This window comes from Coenobita brevimanus, chromosome 103 (assembly GCF_032717465.1).
Source record: "Coenobita brevimanus isolate Jiangsu-jjx chromosome 103, ASM3271746v2, whole genome shotgun sequence".
Lineage (NCBI taxonomy): Eukaryota > Metazoa > Arthropoda > Malacostraca > Decapoda > Coenobitidae > Coenobita > Coenobita brevimanus.
The window spans coordinates 5,229,951-5,257,756 of NC_137056.1; the positions used below are offsets into that span (position 1 = coordinate 5,229,951).

At 43.1% G+C, this 27,806-nt stretch overlaps 1 protein-coding gene across 1 annotated transcript in view; it reads right to left on the reverse strand.

Annotated features, from left to right (window-relative positions):
- LOC145415574 (uncharacterized) overlaps positions 1 to 27,806 on the reverse strand; it is a 90,937-nt gene that overhangs the window by 44,352 nt on the left and 18,779 nt on the right. The window contains exons 3-6 of the mRNA XM_080284794.1: positions 25,683 to 25,892; positions 24,294 to 24,406; positions 14,206 to 14,388; positions 7,257 to 7,754 (exon numbers count right to left, since the gene is read on the reverse strand). Of these exons, the coding sequence (XP_080140920.1) occupies positions 7,257 to 7,754; positions 14,206 to 14,388; positions 24,294 to 24,406; positions 25,683 to 25,892 (1,004 nt within the window). The remainder of the gene's footprint in view (positions 1 to 7,256; positions 7,755 to 14,205; positions 14,389 to 24,293; positions 24,407 to 25,682; positions 25,893 to 27,806) is intronic.

The following is a 27,806-nucleotide window of genomic DNA, read 5'->3' on the forward strand; positions in this document are numbered from 1 at the left end:
TAGTTTATCCACCCTGTCATATGCTTTCTCCAAATCCATGAAAGCCGCATACAACTTCTTTCCCTTCTCTAGAAACTTTTCCCCTAAAGATCTGAGAATGAATATCTGATCTACACAACCTCTTCCCTTCCTAAAGCCTCCCTGTTCTTCTCCAACTAATTTCTCTGTTCTTTCTCTAACTCTGTCAATAAGTATCCTACCATACACTTTTCCTATTATACTAAGAAGACAAATGCCCCTATGATTACCACACACTTCTTTTTCCCCTTTTCCTTTGTACAAGGGAATAATTATACCTGACTTCCAATCCTCCGGGACTCTACCTTTCTCCCAGGCCAATCTGCACATCTTCCACATCCATTCTACTACTATCTCTCCCCCATGCTTCAACATTTCACCACACACTCCATCAATTCCTGGGGCTTTCCCTGATTTAACTTTCTTCATTGCTTCCACAACTTCTATCCTACTGATTTCTTCCTGTCTTCTCACCTCCCTCCTTCTCCCGGCCATTCCCCAGCCACTTATACTTGCATTACTTCCATCCTCCACGTTCAACAATTCCTTAAAGTGTTCTCTCCATCTGCTCACTTTTTCTCCCTTCTCCACTAGTAATCTACCATTTTTATATTTCACTCCCCTGCTAACTTCACTTCCACCCTGTCTTACTCTTTTCACCTCTTTCCAGAACATTTTCTTACAGTCCCTCCACTTTACACTCAAATTCCTTCCAAATTCCTCATCCACTCTCTTCTTACTCTCTCTTACTAATCTTTTCACCTCTCTCTTCCTTTCTACATATAACTCTCTCTTCCACCTCTCAACTTCTTCCACGTCCCTATTTCTCATCCATTCATTGTATGCTTTCTTCTTTTGTGCCACAGCCCGTTTCACCTCTTCAGTCCACCACGCTGTTCCTTGCACCCCCCTCCGTCTTCTCTTCCTTCCTATGACTCGAATTGAAGCCATCAGACTATCATCGGTTGGATTTATGATGATGCGAAATCACGTCGTCGGAATCTCAAAAGATTAAGCATATCAGTGGTTGTTCTTATATGGCAAAAACCATACTATCTATCACTGATTAAGTTACTGGATTCAAGATGTTTAATTCCTGTATGTGCTTATTCATTACGATTTCAAATTTGTAATAGCTATAGGTCTGTAATCAGAGGGGTTGGAGGAACTTCCTTTCTTTGGAATTGGGTGGATATTGGCTTTTTTCCATGACTTAGGGATTGAAGAAGTACATATGCATTGTATGAATAATTCTGGGGAGCACTTTTTCAAAACAACTGGAGGAATTCCATTTGGGCCTGGAGCTTTGTTGGTTGGTAAATTGTCTAGGATGGATTTAACATATCTATCTGTATTTTAAGTGGGGCAATTTTTGAAGAGTTAAGTTCTAGTTATGCGATGTTCTAGCATACTTCCCCTAATGTAGAATTTCTGCCAAACATACTGGCAAGGATATTTCCTTTACCACCCGGGCCATTTGTAATGTTACCATCTGAATATTTTAGTGGGGGAATAGGTGATGACTTGTCAAAGCTATTATTGAAAGAATTAAGAGTTGACCAGAATATTCTATTGTCATTTGGACTGTTTAGTAGTTTGGATGCTTGGTTTTGAAGAAAGTTTGACTTAGCAAAATTTATTACTGCTTTTGGATGGTTTCCAGCAATTTTAAATTGACAGAGTGATTCAGATGTTTTTTATTTTAAGTAAGAGTTATATGCTAAAGACTTGTGGGCTGCTGCTCTGGTACAATTGCTATCAAACCATTTTGGGGGAGTCCAATCTTTTAGTGAACTGTTGACTTGGTATGAACAGTTCCATACTAGCTTGTATTAAGTTATTAATATGGGACTGGGTAGAACTGATGTCACTAAAGAAGAAAAACTGTCATGCAATGTCAGTATGATAATTTCTGAATCCATCCCAGTCTGCCCCATCAAAGTGCTATTGGATCACCCTGACAGGTTCAGAAAGGGGAGATTTGGAGGAACCAACTGATGAGGCTTTAATGTGATTGTGGCTGGAGAATCCGAAGTCGTGATAGTACTTCTATCCTCTACTGATCTGGATTAGTTGTCAAGAACAGATCAAAGAGATGGGCATTACGGTCAGGATTATCTGGTATTCTAGTTAGGTGCTTTACCAACTGTGTGAGATTAAACGATTCTGCAAACAGCTCGCATTCTAGACCAGTATTGTCAGTCCTGGCAGAATGCAACAACCATTCTACATTATGTTTGTTATCATCAGTCCTGGCAGAATGCAATAACCATTCTACATTATGTATGCTAAAATCACCCAAAATGGTAATTTCAGTACTAAAGGTGAGGTTAAGGTTACTCAACTGTGTGGATATGGAGTCAGATACACTGGGTTCTGAAGAAGCATTGGGGAAGCAGTAGACTACACGGATATATTTGGTAAAATTTAGAGAATTCAATAGTACAGACTATCTATCTATCTATCTTTTGCCTGACGCCTCAATCCCGTATGGGGTGGCCACAAACAGATCGCCTCCACGTCGTCCTGTCCCCCGCCATTTCACTGCCCTGCTCCCAACTCACACCCCCCTCTCTCATATACCTCTCCACCCCATCCCTCCATCTCATCCTCGGCCTCCCTCTTCCTCTCCCTTCCTCCACCTCACTCATATACACTCTCCTCATCAGTCTCTCACCCTCCATCCTCTCCACATGGCCAAACCACCTCAGTGTTTTTCTCCGTACGCTTCCTATCACATCCACATCCACACCACAACGTTCCTTTATATCCTCATTTGTCAGCCTGTCTCTCCATGTGACTCCACAGGCTCCACTTAAATAACTCATTTCCACTGCTCTCACTCTTGTGTCCTTCCAACAACGTCCAAGCTTCACTACCATACGTTTGAGTTGGTATCACAATACTGTCATGTAGTAACTTTTTCACTTCCATGCGCACTTCCCTGTGAGCACTGAATATTCAAAATTAGTTGAAGTGAAATTCAAAACAGTGTCAACTGCTAATTCAGATTTGATATAACAACAGGTGCCACCCTTGTTACAGATGTTTGTAAGGAGCTGGTCATCATCATCACCACCTAATCCAGTGTTGCCCCATGAGGAACGTAGGAGCCCGAGGCTAAGTAAGTAGGTCTAGACATTTAAGATGAGAGTGACCAGCCTCACTCATCCCTGAGTGGCATTATGTAAGCAATAAACCCCAACCACCCCCTGGATGTAAACCTGTACTAGCTCAATTCGACTGGAGCACCCTAATTACCCATTAAACCACCAGGTGCCATATTTTGGTTATATGGTTACCGCCCAGTATAGTAAATGGTTTCCTGGTGTAACAATACCACTTGGCTTGTCACTCAGTGTTGAGTCACCTGTAGACAGAAGGAAGAGGAAAGAATGAAGGAAAGAAAGACAGAAGAGGAAGGAAGGAAAAATGGAAGGAAGAGAGGAAAAGATAGGCACTCAATCGGTAGAGTGTTGGCCTGCAGTCCTGACAGACCCGGGTTCAAATCCCGCTGAGGCAGGGAACAGTTTAAGGATTTGAATTTCGTAAAATCAGACTTTACTGATTTACCAGAAGACCCGCCAACATGTCGTAAAAATACCCACGCTAATACCAATACATCAGTCCTATATGAGACAGCCCTAGCATGTATTCAGTATGGACGATGGGTGTTAGCGCCGAAGTGGTGACATGTAGAGGTATGCGGTACATGGGAGGACTGCTGGGCCTTGAAATCAGGCTGTGAAGCCTATGCCCAGAGTCGGTCACATAAAAAAAAAGAAAAAAAAGAGCAGCACTACATCAAGTGAGTGGATGGTGAGCAAGTTGGCAATCAGGAAAAGAAAATGGAGATATTTCGGTACAGGGTGAGATTTGGGATTCTGTGAGGAACAGGGCTAGAGGGGATACTGAAAAAAAAAAATAAAAAAATAAAATAAAAATAAAAAAAAAAATAAATTCAAATTGGTACTAAGACCACAGATATTGGTGAAGTACAGGGCTGAACCAGCACTTCTTTGCTGATGAGCATGAACTTGATGCCTAAAGTACAAACTAATCTTAAACCCTAAAGACTGCAAATCTCCCAGCCCCTCTATCACCAGATCCACAAAAAGGGTCTGATTTTTCAACTTTCATCGAGGTAAACTTTTTGCTTACCAGTTTCAAGAGCCTGAATTTACACACCTGAAAATGTATATTTCACTCTCATATGACTAATGGTTGCTGCAATATTGACCATCAACAAATGTAAAAAATAAAAATGGTTACCATTCACATACAGAAAGAAAGAAAAAAAAAATTGCACCAATGTAAATTTTGGTCTTATAGATTTGAAGAGCTTGATTTTACACACCAGACAATGCATACTTCACTCTCATGTGTCTAATGGTTACTGGGAAAAAAAAAAAAAAAAAAAAAAAAAAAAAAATTGCTATGAGCGAGAATGGAACGTCCTTGAGAAGTAAAGGGGAATAAGGAAGTGGAGGGGGTGTTGGGGGCATCAGGAGAGGGGAAAAGGGAGGAAATATATCTGCCACACACAGCCAATACAGTAGAGAGGGGGTAGAAGGAGTAAGGAGTACAGTAGTTTGGGCGGGAGGGGACACAGAGGGCAGGATTCAGTGGGGCAAAGGAAGGTGGAGAGATGGCTTGGGGAAGGGGGATCCCCACACCCAGGAAGGGGGCCGGATCATGCCTCCCACCACTTGATCTCCTGGTTTCCACTGGCTAGGTACCATTTATGTCATAAAGGAGGTGGAGTTACAGCTCTCCAGTTTTTTGTAACCTCTCTACGACCGTCAGCCTTAGGACTTTATCATACATTTTCTGAGGCCCATGATCGCCAGCCATAGGACCTAAGGGGTTAAAGTACATTGTGCTCACCTTGAAACAGAAGCTGGACAAGACTTGAAAATGGTGAATATACTGAGACACTTATCACAGAATTTAACATAGGAAATTCCACAATTTATAATAAAGTATCAAGTCCCAGGGACCCAGGCTCAAGGAATTTTTCGTGAAAAGCAAAACGAATAAATCCACAGACAAGACTACCCATCACCTGTGAACCACGTAGACTGTAATAATACTGTTAGATAAAACTTGACTATTATGTATCCATCCTGGATGACTCCTAGTGCTGGTTGAGTGACATGTGAACTCAAGCTGTGACTCTAAACATCATCATCATCCAGACCTCCTCTCCCACCCTAGGGCAGGGTGAGGAGTAGCAATGTCCAGACAGCCCAAATTCGCCCAAACCAATGGGCCAAGCTTCCATTAACATACCATTCAAACCCCTGGAATCCTGGCTCTATCTGATACGCCAGAAACATTCACCATGTTCTGTAGTTTTACATAAACGTATCCAATAGAGTTGATCCAGACACTATCAAGTTAAAAAGGGGTGCCAAATCCCTGATAATGCGCTTCTCTTCATAACATTCATCTAGTCAGCTCGATCTCTTGTTAGTCCCCTAGCCTCACCGACTTCCAAACCTTTCTTCCTCACATGCTCATCCACCATATCCCTCCACCTTCTCCTTGACCTGCCTCGCCTCCTCCCTCCTTCAAATTCACTCAGATATACCTTTTCCACCATTCTATTGTAATCCATTCTCTCCAAATGACTCTAGAAAAATTTTATGAATAACTTTTCCTTCTACAAACGATACTTTCTGAGATTTGAGTTATGGACAGACAGACAGACACATGCAGATACATTTTGTACAAAAATAATGACCATCAACTTCTTCTACCTGGCTCAAAAAAAGGCATACTCTTCACTGGACAAAACTGTGTGGTATAGGTACGGTTTTCTACTTACTGAACCTACTTTAACCATGCATGAACTTGCAGTATCATACAGGACCTAGGCAAATCCATTGTTAAATATCATTCATTACAGCATTTTACTCATAAAAACATGGAAAAATAATCTAAAGAAATAAATCTTGAGTATTTATTGGTGAACTTATGATTCAGACAGAAACATTGTACAGTAGAATTATCACAACCCTATTTCTCACATGTCAGCTATATATACAGTCATGGCCCAGGCCCACCCATTTCTTCCTCACATGCCCACTGTCACTCTGCCTTTCACTCGCAACTCAGCTGTTTTACAGATAACAATACGAATATGTAGGAATTGCAAGGACAGTGATTTTATCCAGCAAAACAAGCGTTCATTCCTATGAACTAAATTTTTATCTTCTCCGTCAGTGCACATGCGTTTTAAGATGGATTTATACATACAAGTAAATTAATCTTAGAATGCATTTGCACTAGCAGAGAAGACAAATATCTAGTTCAAAGAAATGAAGGCTTGTTTTACTGGACAAAATTATTGTGCTTGTAACTCCTACATACAGTGTTTAATTAGCTGCAAAACAGCTGAATGGTGAGGGGTAGGGTGACAACGGTCATGTCAGGAAGAAATGGGTGGGTCGTGGCCATATATGCAGCTGACATGTGAGCATGGGAGTTGTGATAATTCTACTGTACAACATTTCTTTCCAAATCATCAGTCCACCAATAAATGGTCAGGATTTGTTTCTTTAGTTTATTTTTCCATGTTTTTATGAATAAAATAAAGAATGATAAATGAATCTACCATGTACATTTTGCACTACTGCAAGATGCTGCAATCACATATGTTACACATATGGGGTGTGTTTACGAGGAGAAAATGTTTCCAATGGAATCTGTTGCTGTGGCCCCAGATGTGAGTGGTGAGTACTGTGGGTACTGTACAAGTTGCAATGATATAGCCTATGCATAAAAATGTACCGTAGATCAGATATCCGGGAAAAATCAGTAACCAGGAAGGTAAAATTCTCCAAGCTTCCCTGTTAGCTGGACTGTACTGTAGTTTACTTGACCATTTAAATGAAAGAAAACTGTAATGGCGAACTATGAATGAAATATAACAGTGAAAATTAAGTTTTAATTCCTTTACATCATTCAAGAAAGGACACCCTCTACTAATGATAACTAATGTCCAGGAATTTAAAAAAGAGAGTATGCTTGCCTAGATTACCCTATTTAGTAATTTATCTCTTTCAGTGTGATAACTTAATTTTTTCCTTATCTTGCTGCATTTAGGTTTACTCAACAAAGGGAGGTCTCTAGCTTAAAAAAGATTTCTTCAGCCTAAGGGGTTAACACATATCTACAATATGGTATAAAGGTACAGTATTAAATTACTGTTACTAAAGATAATACACTCTAACCTTCAAAGACTGCAGTACCCAGACACCCATGGTTTCATTCCAGTAGATGTCAGTGTGGAAGTACCCAATTAAGGAAGGGTAACCATCTCTTTCCTCCCCTAAACGATACTGTAAGTTGAAAGGGGACCCTGAACAAAGTGCCGATCCTTTCAGATGCATCACCTGCACTTCATCAAATTCACATGGGACGCAAAAGGCATAGGATTCCAAACAGGCAATATCTGACCAGTAGCCAGGGTTACTGCCATACAGCATCACCAAACAGTTCTCCACTGCTCCTCCATTAGGTCCAGTCCCTCGCCAGGTGCTCTCCCAACCAATCATCTCCCTTGATCCCCAGTACCTCCACACTCGCTCCTCCAGCTCATCATTTGCACCAAGCCACATGTACGATTCACCTGCTTTGCCAGAGCAATACTCAGCTCGGCCCACTGTACTTTCATAGATAAGCGCATTCTCTTCAGAGGTCTGCGGCACCGCTACAATCCCACCCACAACCTGCCCAAAAGACATGAGAATATTAAAATCATTGTCATCCTAAGCCTATTTCCCACTCATAAAAAATGGGGTTGGGAAGAAGATTTTATGACACCAAAAGAACTACCGAATTATCAAACCTTCAGAATCATAAACAATAACCATCCACATATATTCATTATGTATTTTTATTTCCTTCTAGATCCTGTTAATAAATACATGTAAGTTAGTCTATCTATCTGTCTATTGCCAGACGCCTCAATCCCATAAGGGTTGGCCACAAACAAATTGCCTTCACGTCGCCCTGTCCCCTGACATTTCACTGCCCTGCTCCTAACTCACACTCCCCTCTCTCATATACCTCTCCACTCCATCCCTCCATCTCATCCTTGGCCTTCCCCTCCCTCTCCCCCCCTCCACCTCACTCACATACTCTCTTCATCAGTCTCTCACCCTCCATCCTCTCCACATGGCCAAACCACCTCAGTGTGTTCCTCCTAACGCTTCCTACCACATCCACATCCACACCACAACACTCCTTTATATCATCATTTGTCAGCCTGTCTCTCCACGTGACTCCACAGGCTCCTCTTAAATAACTCATTTCCACTGCTCTCACACTTGACTTGTGTCCTTACAACAACGTCCAAGCTTCACTTCCATACGTTAGAGTTGATATCACAATACTGTCATGTAGTAACTTTTTCATTTCCATGCTCACTTCCGTTTCTTATCACTGCTTTCAAGGAACCAGCAATCTTTCTTCCCTGCTGTACCCTTTCAAGCACTTGCACTTCACCCTCCAGACTTACATCCTTACTCATCACACTACCCAAGTACTTAAACGTACTCACATTTTCCATTTCCTCACCATCCACCCCTCACTGTACATTCACTGACTTCACCTCTCTCAAAGACCATCACTTTACTCTTCCCTACATTCATCTTTAGATTCCGTTTCTTACAAACTCTCCCAAACTCATCCACCAAGCCTTGCAGCTCCCCTTCGTCTTCACTCAACAACACAGAATCATCTGCAAACAACAGTACAGGGAGTTTCCAAACACTATCCTCTCTCACCAGGGCCACTCCAACATCCACTGCCCTACCTTGTACCTCTTTTATTACCCCATCCATGAACAGATTGAACCATGGAGGTATGACACATCCCTGTTTCAACCCAACCTTCAAAGAGATAAATTCACTCAGTTCACCATCCACATGCACTGCAGTCATAGCACCATCATACATACTCTTCACAGCATTCAACAATTCCCATCTACTCCATATATTCTTAATACTTTCCACAATCCTTGTCTATCCACCCTGTCATATGCTTTCTCCGAATCCATGAAAGCCACATACAACTTCTTTCCCTTCTCGAGAAACTTTTCCACTAAAGATCTAAGAATGAATATCTGATCTACACAACCTCTTCCTTTCCTAAAGCCTCCCTGTTCTTCTCCAACTAATTCCTCTGTTCTTTCTCTAACTCTGTCAATAAGTATCCTACCATACACTTTTCCTCTTACATTAAGAAGACAAATGCCCCTATGATTACCACACACTTCTTTTTCCCCTTTTCTTTTGTACAAGGGAATAATTATACCTGACTTCCAATCCACTGGGACTCTACCTTCCTCCCAGGCCAATCTGCACATTTTCCACATCCATTCTACTACTATCTCTCCCCCATGCTTCAGCATTTCACCACACACTTTGACTTTCTTCATTGCTTCCACAACTTCTATCCTACTGATTTCTTCCTGTCTTCTCACCTCCCTCCTTCTCCCAGCCATTCCCCAGCCACTTATACTCGCATTACTTCCACCCTCTATGTTCAACAATTCCTTAAAGTGTTCTCTCCATCTGCTCACTTTTTCTCCCTTCTCCACTAGTAATCTACCAATTTTATATTTCACTCCCCTGCTAACTTCACTGTCACCCAGTCTTACTCTCTTCACCTCCTTCCAGAACATTTTCTGACAGTCCCTCCACTTTACACTCAAATTCCTTCCAAATTCCTCATCCACTCTCTTCTTACTCTCTCTTACTAATCTTTTCACCTCTCTCTTCCTTTCTACATATAACTCTCTCTTCCGTCCCTCAACTTCTTCCACACCCCTATTTCTCATCCATTCATTGTATGCTTTCTCCTTTTGTGCCACCGCCTGTCTCACCTCTTCATTCCACCACGCTGTTCCTTGCACCCCCCTCCGTCTTCTCTTCACCCCACGCACCACATCACACGCTGCACATATTTCTTCAGTGAATATCTTGCACACACTTTCCACATCCCCCATCTGCTCCAATTCATATTTACCCAATCGTTCCTCCACTTCTCTCTTATTTTCTGCCTTTTTCTCATCCTCTTGTAACCTTTCCACTCTCTTTGCAACTACTCCTTCCTCCTGTCCTTCCCTTCTTCTATTTCTCCATCTTACTTGGATCTTGATTCTAGCCACCACCAAGTAGTGGTCAGAAAGTCCACTCCCCCAACCTCTATAAGCTCTTGCATCCATTACACATCTTTGCATCCTTTCATCCACACACACATAATCAATCATTGCCTTCCATTCATTCAGTTCCACCACCCTTCTCATCACTCACCATGTATACCTGTGGATCATTTTGTGCCTGAAGAGGGTATTGGCTATCTCGAACCCCCTCCTGACACAAATGTCCACTAACGCACTGCCATTCTCATCTATCTCAGCAGGCACACCCCACTCACCAACTATTCCATCCACCTTCACATTCCCTACTTTACCATTCATATTACCAATCAAAAACACTCTCTCATTCCTTCCAAAGTTTTCCATGCACATTTCCACATAGAACTCTTTTCTCACTCTGCTTGCACGATCTTGTGTTGGCGCATACACCACACAATCGCCCACATTTGTATTCCAACTTTCAATCTTACCCACACAATCCTTGAGCCAACTGATCCATACTCTCTTATGTTCTTCTTCCATCTTTTACTCACAACAATACACACTTCTTTTGCCCTCTCATTCTCACCTAGTCCTGCTTATATACCCCCATCCATACTCCCATTCTCTCACACTCTCTCCTCTCCATATAGTTTCAGCTACTCCACATACATCCATTTTCGCACCCTCAAGCACCTGGACAATCTCTCTCTCTTTCACCTCATCATTCGCACCCCTTACATTCCATGTTGTGATCCGTACCATGTCCACTGTCCGGTCCTTGGTCGTCATCTTTTGGTCAGTCCCTGTCCGCAGCTTCTTGTTTGTCTTTTTAGTTAGCCATTTTCCAGGGAGGGGCACTAACCCTCCACCAACCCTTTTAGTCGCCTCGTACGACAAGCAGGGATACTGGGGGAATATTCTTGAAAACCCTCCTACCCCCAGGGGTACTGTACCGAATTTAATTTTGATCCTTTACCAACTCTTTTGCTTCCTCAATTTTCATATGTAGTATGTCACTTTCTCACATACCCACTTACCATTTCCAGCCATCTTATCTTCTTATCTTCCCATTCCCCTCCCACCCTGAAACTTATACATCCCCTACAACTCTAGTAACTATTTTTATCATCGCTCACCAAACATTCTGGTATCTGCTGACCCTTCTTAATTATCATTATTCTGTACATCTTTCCTACAGCACTCAGCAGAATTATTTCATAAAAAAGCTGTATTCACTTTGGGTATCTTTACTTTTGTATAATGGCAAATTCATGACCTTCTTCCACCCCACTGGTGCACACTCATCCAGGCTTCCACATAATACCCACAAACAGTTCACGATACAGAACTCTTTCGTTTAATTTTTAAAGGCTCCAACATCCTTGCAAGCATCGGCCTTCGCCGCCTAATGGCGGCTCTTCATGCTGGTCGATCTCTGGCAGCTTCCCTATTCAGTCCCTTATCCCTGAGGTCACACTCAATGACCTCATCCCAGGTCTTTTTTGGCCTGCCTCTCGCAACCCTACCCCAAACGTTAACATTTCTCACTTTCTGCACCCAATTATCATCCCCCATCCTCTCCACATGCCCAAACCATCTCAACTCCTCATTACAACACCAATACACTCCAGTCCCACCTACCTCTCAACTCCTCCATCACAAACTTAGCCCCCCCAGGCCTCACACTCAAGGACGCATTTGCAAATCCACCTAATCATTGTCATTTCTGTAGGTCTGAGCCCGCAAAAATCCTCCTCCATTACTGCCCAGGTCTCACTATCATACAGCATCACACTCCTAACACATGCCGCATACAAAGATCCCTTGGCACGGAGGGAGAGCCCTCTCAAAGTCTAAAAGGACAACAGCATCCTGAATTTCCTCCAACCACTCCTCACTCTAGCCACAGAACTAGCTCCAGCCCCACCTCCAGCACATAACATGTCTCCCAAATAACAAGTCTTCCATACACTCAAGGACTCACCAGCAAGATCAATCCTTTCACATCTGACAATCTCCACATGCTCTCCCCAACACACGTTACATTTTATAATTCCTGCATAAACCTCAGTGGTTGAAAGGGCCACCTTCATGCAGTGACACCAAAATGCCCAGGCAACTCTGCTGTCCAGTTATACAAATGCTCCTCAACTTCCTCCTTGTCCCTTGAAAGAGAGAAGGTGGACTGCAGGAAAAGTTAACTTCAACCTGCAGTCCACTAGGTTTACATCCAAATAAGCCTAGAGGTTGCAACAACAATAACAACTACACTGTACTACTATTACTAGTACTACCACCACCATTATTACTACTCCTATTACTACTACCTGTACTACTGCTTCTAGTACTACAACTACTACCACTTGTACTACTACTACTACTTCTACTACCTTTTCCACTATTACTATTACTACATAAACCTCACCAACACCTGCTGCCTCCTCACTCCTTATGGAAGGCTTCACTTCTGACACGGTCATATTTTCAGGGATTACATCTCCATTTATGTGCCAGCAAATCTAACAATGTCTACTGACACTCTGCTGTCACTGTTCAGGTTGAATCCATCCATCATCCAATCCTACAGTGCCCCATGAGGAGCTTAGGAGCCTGGGACTAGGCAAGTTGGTCCTGACATTTAAGACGAAAGTGACCAGCCTCACTCGTCCCTGAGTGGCATTATATGAACAATAACCCCAACCACCCCTTGGATATAAACCTTCACTGACTCAATCCGAATGGAGCGCCGTAATTACCCACTAAACCACCATGTGCCATAATTTGGTTATATGGTTTCCACCCAGTGTAGTAAATGGTTTCCCGGTGTACAGGAAACCATCTGGCTTGTCACTGAATGTTGAGTCACCCATAGGCAGAAGGAACAGGAAAGAATGAAGGACAGAAAGACAAAAGAGGGAGTGTAAAGTCACCCGTAGGCAGAAGGACGTGGAAAGAATGAAGTAAAGAAAGACAGAAGAGGAGGGAAGGAATGGAGGGAGGAGAGGAAAGGGCTGACACCTGAGAGCAGCACTACATTGAGCGAGTGGATAGATTTAGAAAAGGCTATTAACTGCATGTATTTACCCTTTTCTTTTCTATTAATTTTTTTTTTACACATCTGTACTCTCAATACCCAGTAAAAAGATTAGAGCATGTTAACAGAAGCCTAAATCTTATGTGCTTAAAGAGGAGCTGGGTAAGGTTGGTGAAGTGGTTTGTCTGGTCATAAAATCAAAGTACCGGTACATAAGATGAAGTGGAGAAAATCACAGAGGAAAACAGATGAGAGGAATACTTGAATGAAATGATATCAGTAAATAAGCTGGCAACTAAGCAGTGGTAATTGCATTCAGGGAGATGTTTGTTTAGCAATGTTATAACAGTGTGGTTATACAATGATATCAACTAGTACATAATGAAAGAAATTGGCTGGAGAGTTATAAAAAAAAAAAAAAAAGTGGATGAAATGAAGAAAAGGTTGAAGAGGATACATGAAGACCTTAATGGAATACAGCAAAAAGAGGGGATTCTGCAATAAAAATACTATCTACTGTACTGAGACTTACACCACAAAGATTTTATCATACTCATCTGCATTTTCAAGATGCTCTTACCTGTTAAAGGTTTCTAATATTTGTAACTTATCTGTTCCTGTGAGAAGGTAATGGAACACATGTTTTGTAAATTTTTAATAACAAGGCAATACCTCTATTAATCTGTCAACCATATTCCATGTCGCTTTCTTCTCAAATGAATTTTATGGCATTAGAGTAACATTTCAGTGCTTTACGATACTGTAGTTGTTGTGGTGTGAACTACATGTACACAAAGCAGTAAAAAACCTGTGTGGTATACCATCATTGTACCATTTTTTCTCACCTGAGAATGGGGAGAGGTAGGAGCCAGAAAACACAAAAATGCACAGAGGGAAAAAATTTCAACAGAATCCCTGGTGCAATGGCCCAGACTTATTCACACACCATTCAACCCCCTGGAATTCTGGTCTACCAAGTAAGGTTTGTTCATATTTCTACCTGACAGAGATGCACAGCCTGGTCAAGAGGGAAGCGGTCTTTGAAGAAAACAAAACTGCGATGTTTTTTTTCACAAAGGCTCCTTATGTCAAGAACTTCTGCATACATGTCTCCATGCAGCTTCCACTCCTGCTTCGACCAGCCCAGGATACCACCTTCTCCCTCATCTTCACACTGGGCAATCTAGAAGAAAAGTTATTGATCTTGTAATACAACCAATCCTTGCTGTATGTGTAGTAGTAATAATAGTACAGTAATAGTTGTTCCCTAGGCAGTCTGGCCAAACAGCGGCGAGTCCCTAAGAAAGGCCACAGCTGAGACCAGGCTTTCCCACACAGCTCTCAAGGAGTGCATGCTGTGTTGCTGGCGCAGGCCATTCTGTGCAATGCTGTCTTCCATAATGTGCTTAACAGTATGGGGTGCTGTGTTGCATCCTGGACAGGCATCAGTGACGGAGTCATCCAGCCTCTTCTGATAACTCAAGAAGGATGGATGATGCCCACATCTCAGCCTGGTCAGATGGACCCTGTCCTCACGAGGGAGGTAGGAGTCAGAAGAGTGGATATCAGGAGGCTGTGCATGCAGTTGTGTGCTGTCTTTGAGTGACTGAATGGAGCGGCAAGTGATTTGAGCATGGATATGCTTCTGGAAGCTGATCTGAGGCAGGCAAAGGGGGAAATGACAGCATTTATGTATGATATCATGTGCTGGATGTAGTTTTGATGTTCCTTGGTGTGTGTGGATGTGCTGCCATGTAACACAGTGGATGGTGTGGGTTTGTGGAGGCTGTGGCAAGAATTTGTGTGCCTCTCATGTCTCAATGATCCTTAACTTTGAGGACTTTGGTTTTTTGGTGTAGGTGGTCTGTAGCTGTGCAGCTTGTGATTATTTTTAGGGCCTTGTTCTGTATGGTCTGTAGAGTGTTGTAGTGTGTTTTAGCCAGGTTAGAAGTCCAAGCAGGGCTTGCATAATTCATCACTGAACATATATATTGTTTGTATACTGTGACGGTGGTTTCTTTGTGTCCAAATGTTGTACTGGCAAGTGACCTTAGCGAGTTGAGTCTTGATGTTAATTTGTTTTTAATGTTTGCGGTGAGTTGTTTAAATGACACAGATGTGTGTGTGTGTGTGTGTGTGTGTGTGTTTATCGTCAGGTGTGGAATGTGACTAAGCTCTGCTGTCCAGTTTGTGAGAATGGTCACTGTAGATTTGGCTGAGGCTATTGTGAGTCTGTTTGTGGTGAACCATTCGTGTAGTGCGTTGAGGTACAGTTGGAGGATGTGTGCTGCTGTGTTTGCATTTTGGTGTGTACATGTTAGTGTTATATCATCTGCATAGGAGGCTATGTGCATTTGTGGTGTGTGGGGTGTGGGTATGTCATGCATATATACTGTAGGTTAAAGAGTGTAGGGGGACAAAACAGATCCTTGAGGGACGCTGTTTGTGAAGTTTCTGACATTCGATGACTGACCGGCAAATGTTACATGTGCGTATCTGCCTGCTAAGTAGTTTGCCAGCCACCTTTTTGTGTTACTGTGCATGTTTGTGTTGAATATTTTGTTTGTGAGGTTGTGGCGGGGATAACATCAAAAGCTTTACTAATGTCTTGTATGACTAGAAGTGTTCTGTGTGGTCGCCTAGCTGTATTGATGCCATCAAAAACTCTTTGTGTAAGGTCTGTGGTTGTGGAGTGCAGCAGCCTAAAACCATGTTATGATGGGGCTAGGGAGAAGTGAGATGTTACAAATTGTAATACCAGTCATTCAGTGACTTTAGAGGGGGTGTGGAGGAATGTGATGGGGTGGTGTGAGGAGTCCTTGTTGGGTTTGAGGATAGTGATGAAAGTACCATGCTTCCAGATGTTGGGTATTATGTTATGTGAGTAGCTGTAGTTTGATATGCCGGTGGGTGCTTGTATGACTTGTGATCCAAGATGTTTAAAGTGTATGTTGCTTATACTGTCTGGGCCACAGGCAGATGAGTGCTTTAGGTTGCTAATGATGTGCTTTGTCTGGTTGTCAGTGAAGGGTGCGAAGTCTTGGTCTGTGGGGAACTGTCTCTTCGTCGGATGACACATCGGTCGTCATGATGAGGGTTTAGATGACTGACGTGTGAAAAGTGAGAGGTTGCTGTGTCTGTTTTGTGATCAAGTGTTTGGTGATAAGAGCTGTTTATTTGAGCATTGAGTTCTTGTATTTGTTGTTTGGTGTCTTGTGTATGGAGTGTTGGGGAGTGTTGCAGTGTGCTGTACTGACTAATGAGGCCTTGAATTTCTGGTGTGAAGTTGGTGTTGTGTCTCTTTCTGTTGCCTCTATGTTTTCTGTCTGCATTTTGAGTAACTGTACTGAAAGTGTGCACAGCGGTGTTGATTTATAAATGTACTGTTTAATGTTTCAAAGTGTTGTTCTGTTCAAGTTGTGAAGGCCTCCCAGTTGGCTCTCTTATAATTAGTGTATGAGTGTATTGTGATCCCTACCCTGACGTATGGAAGTGAGGCGTGGACCTTGCTAGAGAGGATCAAGTCAAGAGTGAGAGCAGTGGAAATGAGTTACCTCAGAGGAGCATATGGAGTGACATAGAGGGACAGGTTGACGAATGAAGAAGTGAAAGAACATTGTAGGGTGGACGTGGATGTGATTGAGAGAATTAGGAGAAATACAGTGAGGTGGTTTGGACACGTGGAGAGACTGGAGAATGAAAGACTGAATAAGAGGGTGTATGTAGTTGAAGTGGAGGGAAGGAGAGGGAGGGGGAGACCAAGGATGAGATGGAGGGAAGGAGTTGAGAGGTATATGAGGGAGGGGGGAGTGAGTTGGGGGGAGGGCAGTCAAATGGTGAGTGACAGAGCGACTTGGAGTCATTTTGTCTGCGGCCACTCCTTGCGGGATTAGGGCATCAGGCTATAGATAGATAGATAGACATATAGATAGTTTTTTTTTTTTTTTTTTTTTTTTTTTAATGCGAGGAAGAAGGAACCAAAGGCCATGGCCCGCAGTAACAGTTCCCTCCAAGAGAAAAACAAAATACAACAGAGAGCCAAACTCAAGATCCGATCATTTTGAGATGCCTGGACACACTGCGTTTGAAAGACTGGAGATCATAGGCAGCAGGAAATACAGACAGAGGGAGACAGTTCCAGAGCTGACCTGTTGCATAAATGAAAGACTGGGAGTAACGGTTAACTCTTGCATTAGAGAGCTGGACAGAAAAGGGATGAGAGTTTGCTGCCAGAAGGGTGCTACGTGCCTTCGTAGAGGTGGAGGAATGCAAGCAGACAGTTCAGAGGAGCAGTGACCATTAAAGTAGCGATAGAAAAGAGATAAAGATGCAACAGTGCGGCGAAGAGACAGAGGTTGAAGGGAGTCAGTAAGAGGAGGAGAGTTAATGAGACGAAAAGCCTTTGACTCCACCCTATTGAGAAGAGCTGTATGTGGGGAGCCTCCCCACACATGAGAGTTGTACTCCACACAGGGGCGGATAAAACCTCTGTATAGAGTCAACAATTGTGCAGGGGTAAAGAAAGAGCGGAGTCGGCTTAGCACACCCAATCTCTTAGAAGCAGATTTTACAAGAGATGTAATATGATCTTTCCAAGATAAGTCTTGAGTAAATGAAACCCCAAGCATGTTCAAGGATGATGCAGGATTAAGCTGAATATTATTAAACATTAATGGGTATACCTGTGGAAGATTTTGTCGGGTTGATAGGTGTAAGAACTGAGTCTTAGATGCATTAAAGACAACCATATTATTTTTACCCCAGTCAGCGATACGAGCCAAGGCAGACATTAGGTGTGCCATAGCCTCATCCCTTGTTTCTTGAAGTAACTGTTGAGATGGGCGTTGCGGGAACCGAATGGAAAGGTGAAGGGTGGAGTCATCAGCGTATGAGTGGATAGGGTTAGATGTACAGCTTAGAAGATCATTGATGAATAAAAGGAAGAGAGTTGGTGATAGGACAGAGCCCTGAGGAACACCACTGTTGATAGATCTAGGAGAAGAACGATGGCCGTCTACAACAGCGGCTATAGAACGACCAGAAAGGAAGCTAGCGATGAAGGCACAGATAGAAGGATAGAAACCGTAGGAGGGCAGTTTGGAAATTAAAGATTTATGCCAGACTCGATCGAAAGCCTTTGAGATGTCAAGTGCAATGGCAAAGCTTTCGCCAAAGTCCCGAAAGGAGGATGACCAGGAGTCTGAAAGGTAGGTGAGAAGATCGCCAGTGGAGCGTCCCTGACGGAACCCATACTGACGATCGGAAAGAAGGTTGTGATAGGAAAGATGCCATAAAATTTTTCTATTAAGAATTGACTTGAAAACTTTTGAAATACAGGACGTTAAAGCAATTGGACGATAGTTGGAGGGTTGGGAGTGGTCACCCTTCTTTGGGACTGGCTGAATGAGAGCAAACTTCCAGCAAGAAGGAAAGGTACAAGTTGACAGACAAAGGCGAAAGAGTTTGCCTAGGCAGGGTGTAAGCACAGAAGCACAGTTCTTGAGAACAACAGGAGGGACCCCATCAGGCCCATATGCCTTGTTAGTACTGAGGCCAGTGATGGCAGAAAATACATCAACTGAAGAAATTTTAATGTCAGCCATGAGGAAGTCAGAGGGGAGAAGTGATGGAGGAACAGCACCGGAATCGTCTAAGGTGGAATTGGAGGAGAAAGTCTGTGCGAAGAGATCTGTGGCCAGCTGAGATGATTCTGGTTTTTATAGTGATGATGACTGGGAGGTGGTCAGGTCCAAGAGTTTTGACCACTCTCCAAGATGTTGTGGGGGCGAGGTTTGGAGAGCAAAAGGTGATGTCTGGGGATGATGGGAGGAAGTGGGCTTGGTGTGGGATATAGGTATGTTGATGGAGATTGCTGAGGATGAAAAGATTATCTGCTTGAGACTGTCAGGGTTGTTGATATGCCAGGCCAACGCCTTGGCGTTGAAATCACCACCCAGGATGATGTTAGGTAGTTGTGTGTGTCACTCAACTAGGCTGCTGTATACAGTCCAGATAATCTATGCCTGAGTTACAATACCAAAGCAGCATTACATGACAAAAAGCTGCCATCCCTCAGACTTTAATCCACATGGGTCACACACAATAAAGTAAGGTATGGGCCTACCCATCTGATTTTCAACTTTCTAGGTCCACCCCAGCCCCTCTCTACAAGAGTACTGTGCATATTGGGAATGGCATCTTAGTAGCTAGGCAACATTTTGTTCTTCTCTACATTGCCAATAGGCACACTGTGAAAGGCAAAGCTTATCAATTTTCCATGATTCTGTGGTTCTCCACCTCCAGCACTCCTAACACATAGCTGTTACAATATCCCAATAACTAGGAAAACCATCCCCGGCCCCTCACGGGGCCCGAGAACCTGGGAGTGGCTTCGGTCGCCCAGGCAAGTACCACATCTCTCACCACAACACATACAACAACAAAGTTTTTTCTACACTGAGAAATGTGGTCATTTCTCGATGACTTCTTCTAGCAGGGAACATTGAGACCAATCCAGGACCCACCAACAAATACATGTGTCCAACATGCTCAAAACCTATCACGATGAGCTGACAGACAAAGGGTTCAGTTTAGTGCAATTCCTGCAAGAACTGGACCCATTACACCTGCACAACACTTGCATCCAGAAAACATTACACAAACAACTGGACCTGCTCCTTATGTTCCTTCCCCCCACCCACTAACCCCCCCACCAATCATACTCCTAATTTCTCCACACCTCCTTAGCTTAACCCACAGGTCCTTCCCATACCATCCAATCCCCCAACCCCTCCCATTCCATCCCAACCCTTACCTCCAACACAACCTTTTCCTACCCTTTCCCCTCTACTCACACCACCACCTTCCCCCCCCCCCTGCTGCAGCAGCCAAAACACATCACACACACAACATAAACATCCTTCAATTAAACACAGATGGCATAAACATCAAAAAACATGAACTCACACAATTCATCAAACAACAAAACACACACACTACCACCTTACAAAAAAACAAAACTACACAGAATGGAAAAAACACCTACATTTCATAACTTCACCACCATTCGACAAGACCGGGCTGATGGCAGTGGCGGGGGACTCATCACCCAGGTACACAAATCCATCAATTTCTCAGATACCAGTGCACACACAAAGTCACTTCTCCCCCCATATGACACCACAACAGAAATACAATCAATTAAAATATGCACTGGTAACAAATCACATATAACAATCACCAGCACATACATTCCTCCCCTCCAATCATCCCCCAAAGTACCACACAATTACTCTCCACAAATACACCACATCACTAACATACCCAATACCATCCCGGGTGGTGATTGCAACGCCAAGGCATCAGCCTGGCATGTCACTAGCCCTGACACAGACAGAGGGCTGGTACTACAATCCCAAACAGATCATTTTTTCATAATTAATAATCTCCATCAACATACCCATGTCCCACACCAAGCCCTCTTCCTCCCATTATCCCCAGACATCACCTTCTGCTCCCCAAATCACGTTCCCAAAACATCCTGGAGAATGGTCAAAACCCTTGGATCTGATCACCTCCCATTCATCATCACTACAAAAACCAGAATCATCCCAGCTGGCCACAGACACATATAAACTAATTATAAGAAAGCCAATTGGGAGGCTTTCACAACTGAAACAGAACAACATTTCGAAACACTAAACAGTACTGTACATCCATCACACACATTAACACCGCTGTGCACACCTTCAATACAATTATACAAAATGCAGATGAAAGACACATCCCTAGAGGCAACAGAAAGAGACACAACCCCAACTTCACACCAGAAATTCAAGGACTCATCAGTCAACGTGACACACTACGACACTCCCCAACACCTCATACACAAGACACCATACAACAAATACAAGAACTCGACACTCAGATAAACAATAAAATATCAGAACAGCAAACACTAAACTGGAACAACAACAAATACAAGAACTCAACACTCAGATAAACAATAAAATATCAGAACAGCAAACACTAAACTGGAACAATTATCTCCAAACACTTGACCAGAAAACAAACACCAGCAAACTCTACAAAACACTAAACAGCATCACACGCTCCAACAGCAACACTACGCAATCACATGCTGCCATCACAACAACGGACACCATACCTTCAAACAGACAACAAGCGAACACTCTCATCAATCACTTTTTACATGTCAGCCATCTAAACCCCCATCGCGATGACCGACATATCATCCGATGTAAGAGACAATTCCCCACAGACCCAGACTTTGCATCTTTCACTTACAACCAGACGAAGCACATCATTAGTAACCTTCAGCACTCATCTGCCAGTGGACCAGACAACATAAGCAACATTCTCCTCAAACACCTTGGACCACATGGCATACAAGCACTCACCAACACATCAAACTACAGCTACTCACACAACGTAATACCCATCATCTGGAAGCATGATACTTTCATCACTATCCCCAAACCCAACAAAGACCCCACGTTACCTACCTCACACCGCCCCATCACACTCCTCTGCATCCCCTCTAAAGTCACTGAATGACTGGTACTACAACTAGTTACACCTCACACTCCCCTAGCCCCATCACAACATGGTTTTAGGCCACTACACTCCACAAACGCTCTTCTTACACACCTTACACAGAGAGTTTTTGATGGCTTGGATTCAGCTAGGCCACCACATAGAACACTCCTAATCACTCTAGACATTAGCAAAGCTTTTGATGCCATCCCCTGCCACAACCTCACAAACAATATACTAACAAAAACATCCACAATAACACAAAAAGATGGCTGGCAAACTACTTAGCAGGCAGATGTGCACATGTAACATTTGCCGGTCAGTCTTTGAACGTCAGAAACTTCACAAATGGCATCCCCCAAGGATTTGTTTTGTCCCCTACACTCTTTTACCTGTACATGCATGACATACCCACACCCCACACACCACAGATACACATAGCTTCCAATGCAGATGACATAACACTTACATGTACACACCAAAATGCAAACACAGCTGCACACATCCTCAAACCTTACCTCATCACACTACAAGAATGGTTCACCACAAACAGGCTCAAAATAGCCCCAACCACATCTACAGTGACCCTTCTCACAAACTGAACAGCAGAACACAGTCACATTCCACACTTCACCATCAACAACACTCCCCTACCACACATACACACACCCAAAATCCTTGGTGTAACATACAATACATTAATGTCATTTAAACAACACATCACAAACATTAAAAATAAAATAACACCAAGACTCAATGCCCTAAGGTCACTTGCCCATACAACATTTGGACACAAAAAAGAAACCACCACCACAGTATACAAACAATATAGTGTACAGTATACGTTCAGTGATGAATTATGCCAGCCCTGCTTGGGCTTCTAACCTCACTAAAACACACTACAACACTCTACAGACCATACAGAACAAGGCCCTAAAAATAAGCACAGGTTGCACAGCTACCACACCCACAGACCACCTAAATCAGGAAACCAAAGTCTGTAAAGTCAAGGATCACCTAGACATGATAGGCACCCAAATTCTTGCTGCAGCCTCCACAAACCCACAACATCCACTACACTACATGGCAGCACATCCACACACACCGAGGAATGTCAAAACAACACCCAGCACATGATATCATACACAAATACTGTACTGTCAGCTCTCTCCCCTCGCCCGCCTCAGACCAGCTTCCAGAAGCATATCCATACTCAAATCACTCACCGCTCCATTCAGTCAATTAAAGACGACACACAGCTGCAAGCATGGCCTCCTGATATCCACCCTTCTGAATCCCATCTCCCTCGTGAGGACAGGGTCCACCTGGCCAGGCTGAGATGTGGACATCATCCAGCCCTCTTACATTACCAAAAGAGGCTGGATGATTCCGTTGCTGATGCCTGTCCATAATGTAACACAGCACCCCATACTATTAAGCACATTATAGAAGACTGCATTGCACACAATCACCTACACCAACAACACAACATACATTGAGAGCTCTGTGGGAAAGCCCGGTCTTGGTCTTGGCCTCCCTTAGGGACTCAGGGCTGTTCGGCCAAACTGCCTAGGGAACAACTACTACTACTACTACTACTATTAGGCAATACTTGAGCAGGTGGCTTTACATATCCAAGAGATCTATGGTAAAGGTTAATCATAGTGATTTCAAGGTTCTGATCCTGCTGCTTTCTTGCAACCCTTTCCCCTTATGTCCCCAACCAACACAATTTGTGATTACCTTTCCTCAGAAACAGTCATCTTCGGCACTGCGGTTTTACACAAACAGCAGATCTAATTAAAGTTCTATCCTACTCATTTCAAGAGTCTACCTCAACACTCCCCCCCTACAAGCTTCAAATCTAGTGGAGGGTGACTTGGAAACTAAGCTACTTTTGGTCGTGTAACTTCACACACGACAGGTTTAAGGAAGGGGACTAGCTTCTTGATTTTCAAGGTTCAAGGTGATAATGCTGTCCTGTGAAATGGTAACTGAGGAATACAGTACCGTACTGTAATGTTTGACAGCAGGCAAACAGAATGAGGCTCGCTACCTCTTCATGCACAGTCTAACCACAAAGACATCGTCAAATCACAGTACAGTAAAACCTCGATATAATGGACTTCAATAGACCAGAATTCGCTTTTATTGGCATTAATGAGCTATCGGAATAAATTCCTATATATCAGATAAAGTGTGATAAAGCCAGAAGCAGTCCGGACTGCCTGACCACTTCAGCTATGTTCACCACAATAAGGTAAATAAAAGACATGTTTATCATGTCTTATATATATATTATGTAGTTTGATTATTGTTATGATGGGATAATACAGTACAGTATTGCAATGGTAGTGAAAACAGTTTAAAAACCATTGGTGCGATCCAGACTAATGTCTGATATATCGCAAAAAGTCCAGGGGAAGTCTGGATGTCGCTTTTATCAGAATTTCACTTTATCAGAATGGCTTGGGCCCCAATTAGTCCTTTATAGAGAGGTCTTACCGTACAAAATCATTACAGGCTTCTAACCTTAGCAATAGTTTGAGCATCAAGTAAGGAGTCCCAAAAGTTGAGCTGCGTAAAGTAACCGCTGTAACTTTGGTCACGCTGAAACCCTCCACCAAATGAGTCCTGCTCCTGTCCTGCCACCAGACAAACCAAAAGGATATTTTGTCAGCTTTTTTCCCACCTTAGGTTGGGGTGAAGTAAGAATCAGAAAACAAGGAAAGAGAAGACAAAAAAAGAGGGTGAGCTGTCAACAAAATGCCAAATGAAATAGGATACACAACCATACATTTTTATGCCTATCATTTTTTTCTATACACTGGTAGTTGCACTTTACATTCACCTGCAAGATAAGATTCAACACATCAATTTTCGTCAACAATATCTGGATAGCCAAAAATGCAATATCCACTGCCCATGTGATTTTAAGTACAGTATCTACATGAAGTGATGTCTGATTAGTTTTGATTTACACTGCAGAACTCCTACTGCATTTTCAGCTTTCCATAGTTACTGAACACTGGCTTAAGCAATACTCTTAAGTCTTATGTCATAATCAGGCACTGCTGAGAGACACCAGTATTGCCTTCGACTGTTGGGTGTGTCACTGTGTTATAACTGAAAGGAAACTTAACAAATTAATCACACTGTTCTGGCTGAGAGTCAAACTCATGTCCCCACTCTCCAAGTGTGCGCAAGTTACCAATGAGCCAAACAGGATTACCCACTTTGCCTACAGGCAACGCAGGCATTTATAGATCCCATTACACCCCTCTTTTCTCCTCTTGGTGATTAATTTGTTGAGTTTCGAAGACACATGGTAGTGTGGCATTGGAGGCCAATATTGGGGGCTGCTGTGAACTACACCGAACAGCTCATCCCTGGGAGTAAGGATAAGCACACTGCCAGCTAACCAAGGAACAACAGCAAATTGCCAACTAAGCCTCGATTCACATCCCACACTGCTACCAACCAATGTAATAATGGAAATGAAACTTAACAAATTAACCACACTGTCCTGGCCAGGATTTGAACTCAATCCCTGTTCCAAGTGCGTGCACGTTACCAGTGAGCTAAACAGAAGAGCCCCCGTTTTTCATATGCGCAATGCAGGCATTTAGAGACCCCATTACAAATATATGATAAATCTCTTAACTCAGTCCACTGGAAATCCACCAATAAGAAACCTGTGCACAGTGTGTGTCTTTTGCTTGTCATTAAATCTCTCAAAACAATGCACACCTTTCAGCCAGCCATACTCATCATCATCATCATCATCTAATCTTCTGTTGCCCCATGAAGAGCGTAGAAGCCCGGGGCTAGGCACGTTGGTCATGACATTTAAGATGAGAATGACCAGCCTCACTCATCCCTGAGTGGCATTACATGGGCAATAAACCCCATCATACTCACCAATGATATAAGCTCCATTATCCATAAGGGGTTCATTAAATGGTGGGAAGGAACCATTAGCCCTCAGCTCCCCATTCATGAATATGGTCCACTGGTTGCCAAGATGGTCATACAAGAAGCAGAAGTGAGTCCAAGCTTGAAGGGGTGTGATTAATTTCGTCTGAGCCCACTTGCTGTGCAACGACACCTTGTACCCAGTTATGCGGTGATCTGAGGGAATTAAAAGTCTTATTAATGCAGTGCAATTTGTGACTCTTTTTTTTCATTATTAACTCCTTCATTCCAATAAAATATTATTCATGAGGTAATTTTATTTAGCTTAGGTCCTGAATTTCAATTCGTTTAATTTTTTAAGGCACCAACATACTCGCATGTGTCGGCCTTGGTCACCTAATGGCAGCTCTCCTTGCTGCTCGATCACGATCTCTGGCAGCTTCCTTATTTAGTCCCTTATCCCTGAGGTCACACTCAATGACCTCGTCCCAGGTCTTTTTTGGTCTACCTCTTGCTACCCGACCCCCAACATTAACACTTCTTACATTCTGCACCTAATTATCATCCCCCACAAGCCCAAACCATCTCAATCTACCCCTCCTCATCACAACACCAATACACTCCAGTCTCATCCCACCTCTCAACTCTTCCATAGTAAACCTGGCCCCTCCATGCCTTGCACTCAGGGACGCACTGCACATCCACCTAATCATTGTAATTTCTGTAGGTTTCAGCCTGCAAATATCCTCTTCCATTACTGCCCAGGTCTCACTACCATACAGCATTACACTCCTAACACATGCTGCATACAAAGATCCCTAAGGACAAGTGAGATCCCTCTCACTGTCAGGAGAGGCAACAGCTCCCTGATCTTCTTCCAACCACTCCTCACCCTAGCCATGGAGCTAGCTCCTGCCCCACCTCCAGCAATTAACATGTCACCCAATAACAAAACTCTTCCACACACTCAAGAGATTTGCCAGCAAGTTCAATCCTTTCACACCTGGCAATCTCCAAATGCTCTCCCAGACACACAGCACGCATGAAATTAGCATTATCTCACATTCTACCTCTAACACAACAACATCTCTTATGCACCCACTTGTCCCAGACGCAGCACAACATGGAATTATTTCCCACGCCCTTGTGGCAAATTGCTCATGGCCACTCCCCTTCTTCTTTGACAGTACCACCCCCAGACCTAGATATCATCACTTTTATCTGCATTTACTCACAGGCCCTTGTGCCTCATACCATCTCTCCATTTCCTAAATCCTTCCTCTGCTTCCTGTTCATTCTCTGCAATCAACACCAAATCATAGCATACAACATCTCCCACAGGAGTCCATATCTGAAGTCACATGAGACAGCTTCAAGTACCATAATAAACAACAAGGGGCTCAAAAATGACCCCTGATGCACACCAATATTCACAGAAAACTCCTCACTCAAAATTCCATTCACCCTTACCTGGGTGTGAGCACTGACATACATGGCCATAACCACCCTAACCAGCCACTACTAAATCCCACGCTTTCTCACAGCCCATTTCACCACCTCTCTAGGGACTCTGTCAAAGGCTTTCTCCAAATCACCATAAACAAAGTACAGTTCCCTTTTCTTTCCTATACATATATTTTTCCTGAAACTGTTGAACAATGAAGATGGCATCAGTGGTCCCTTTGCCTGACATAAACCCAAACAGCAACGCATCAATATTCACTCTTTCTCTAATCATAACTTCTAGAACTCTTTCCATCTCCTTCATTATCTGGTCCAAAATTTTGTGCCTCTATAATTTCCCTTTTCCAGGACATCACCCTTCCCCTTGTACACAATTACAATTACACTCTTTAGTCAATGAAGAGGGAGATTAGGGATATCATGGATAAGCAGCGTGTGAAGAATGATGAATGAAAGGTAGTGGTGAATAGTTGGGATATTAAAAGATTCATAGAGAAAGCATTATGGCCGGTTGTTGAATAAGGAGTTTGACTGGGACAGGGAAGGTTTGGAGCCTGAAGATCCAGTGCTTGACCCTTGGCCTTTGATTGATGCTGCTACTGTGAGCAGTGCAATAGGCAGGATGCAGGTGGGGATGGCCGCAGGTGTCTAGGTTGACTGTTGAAG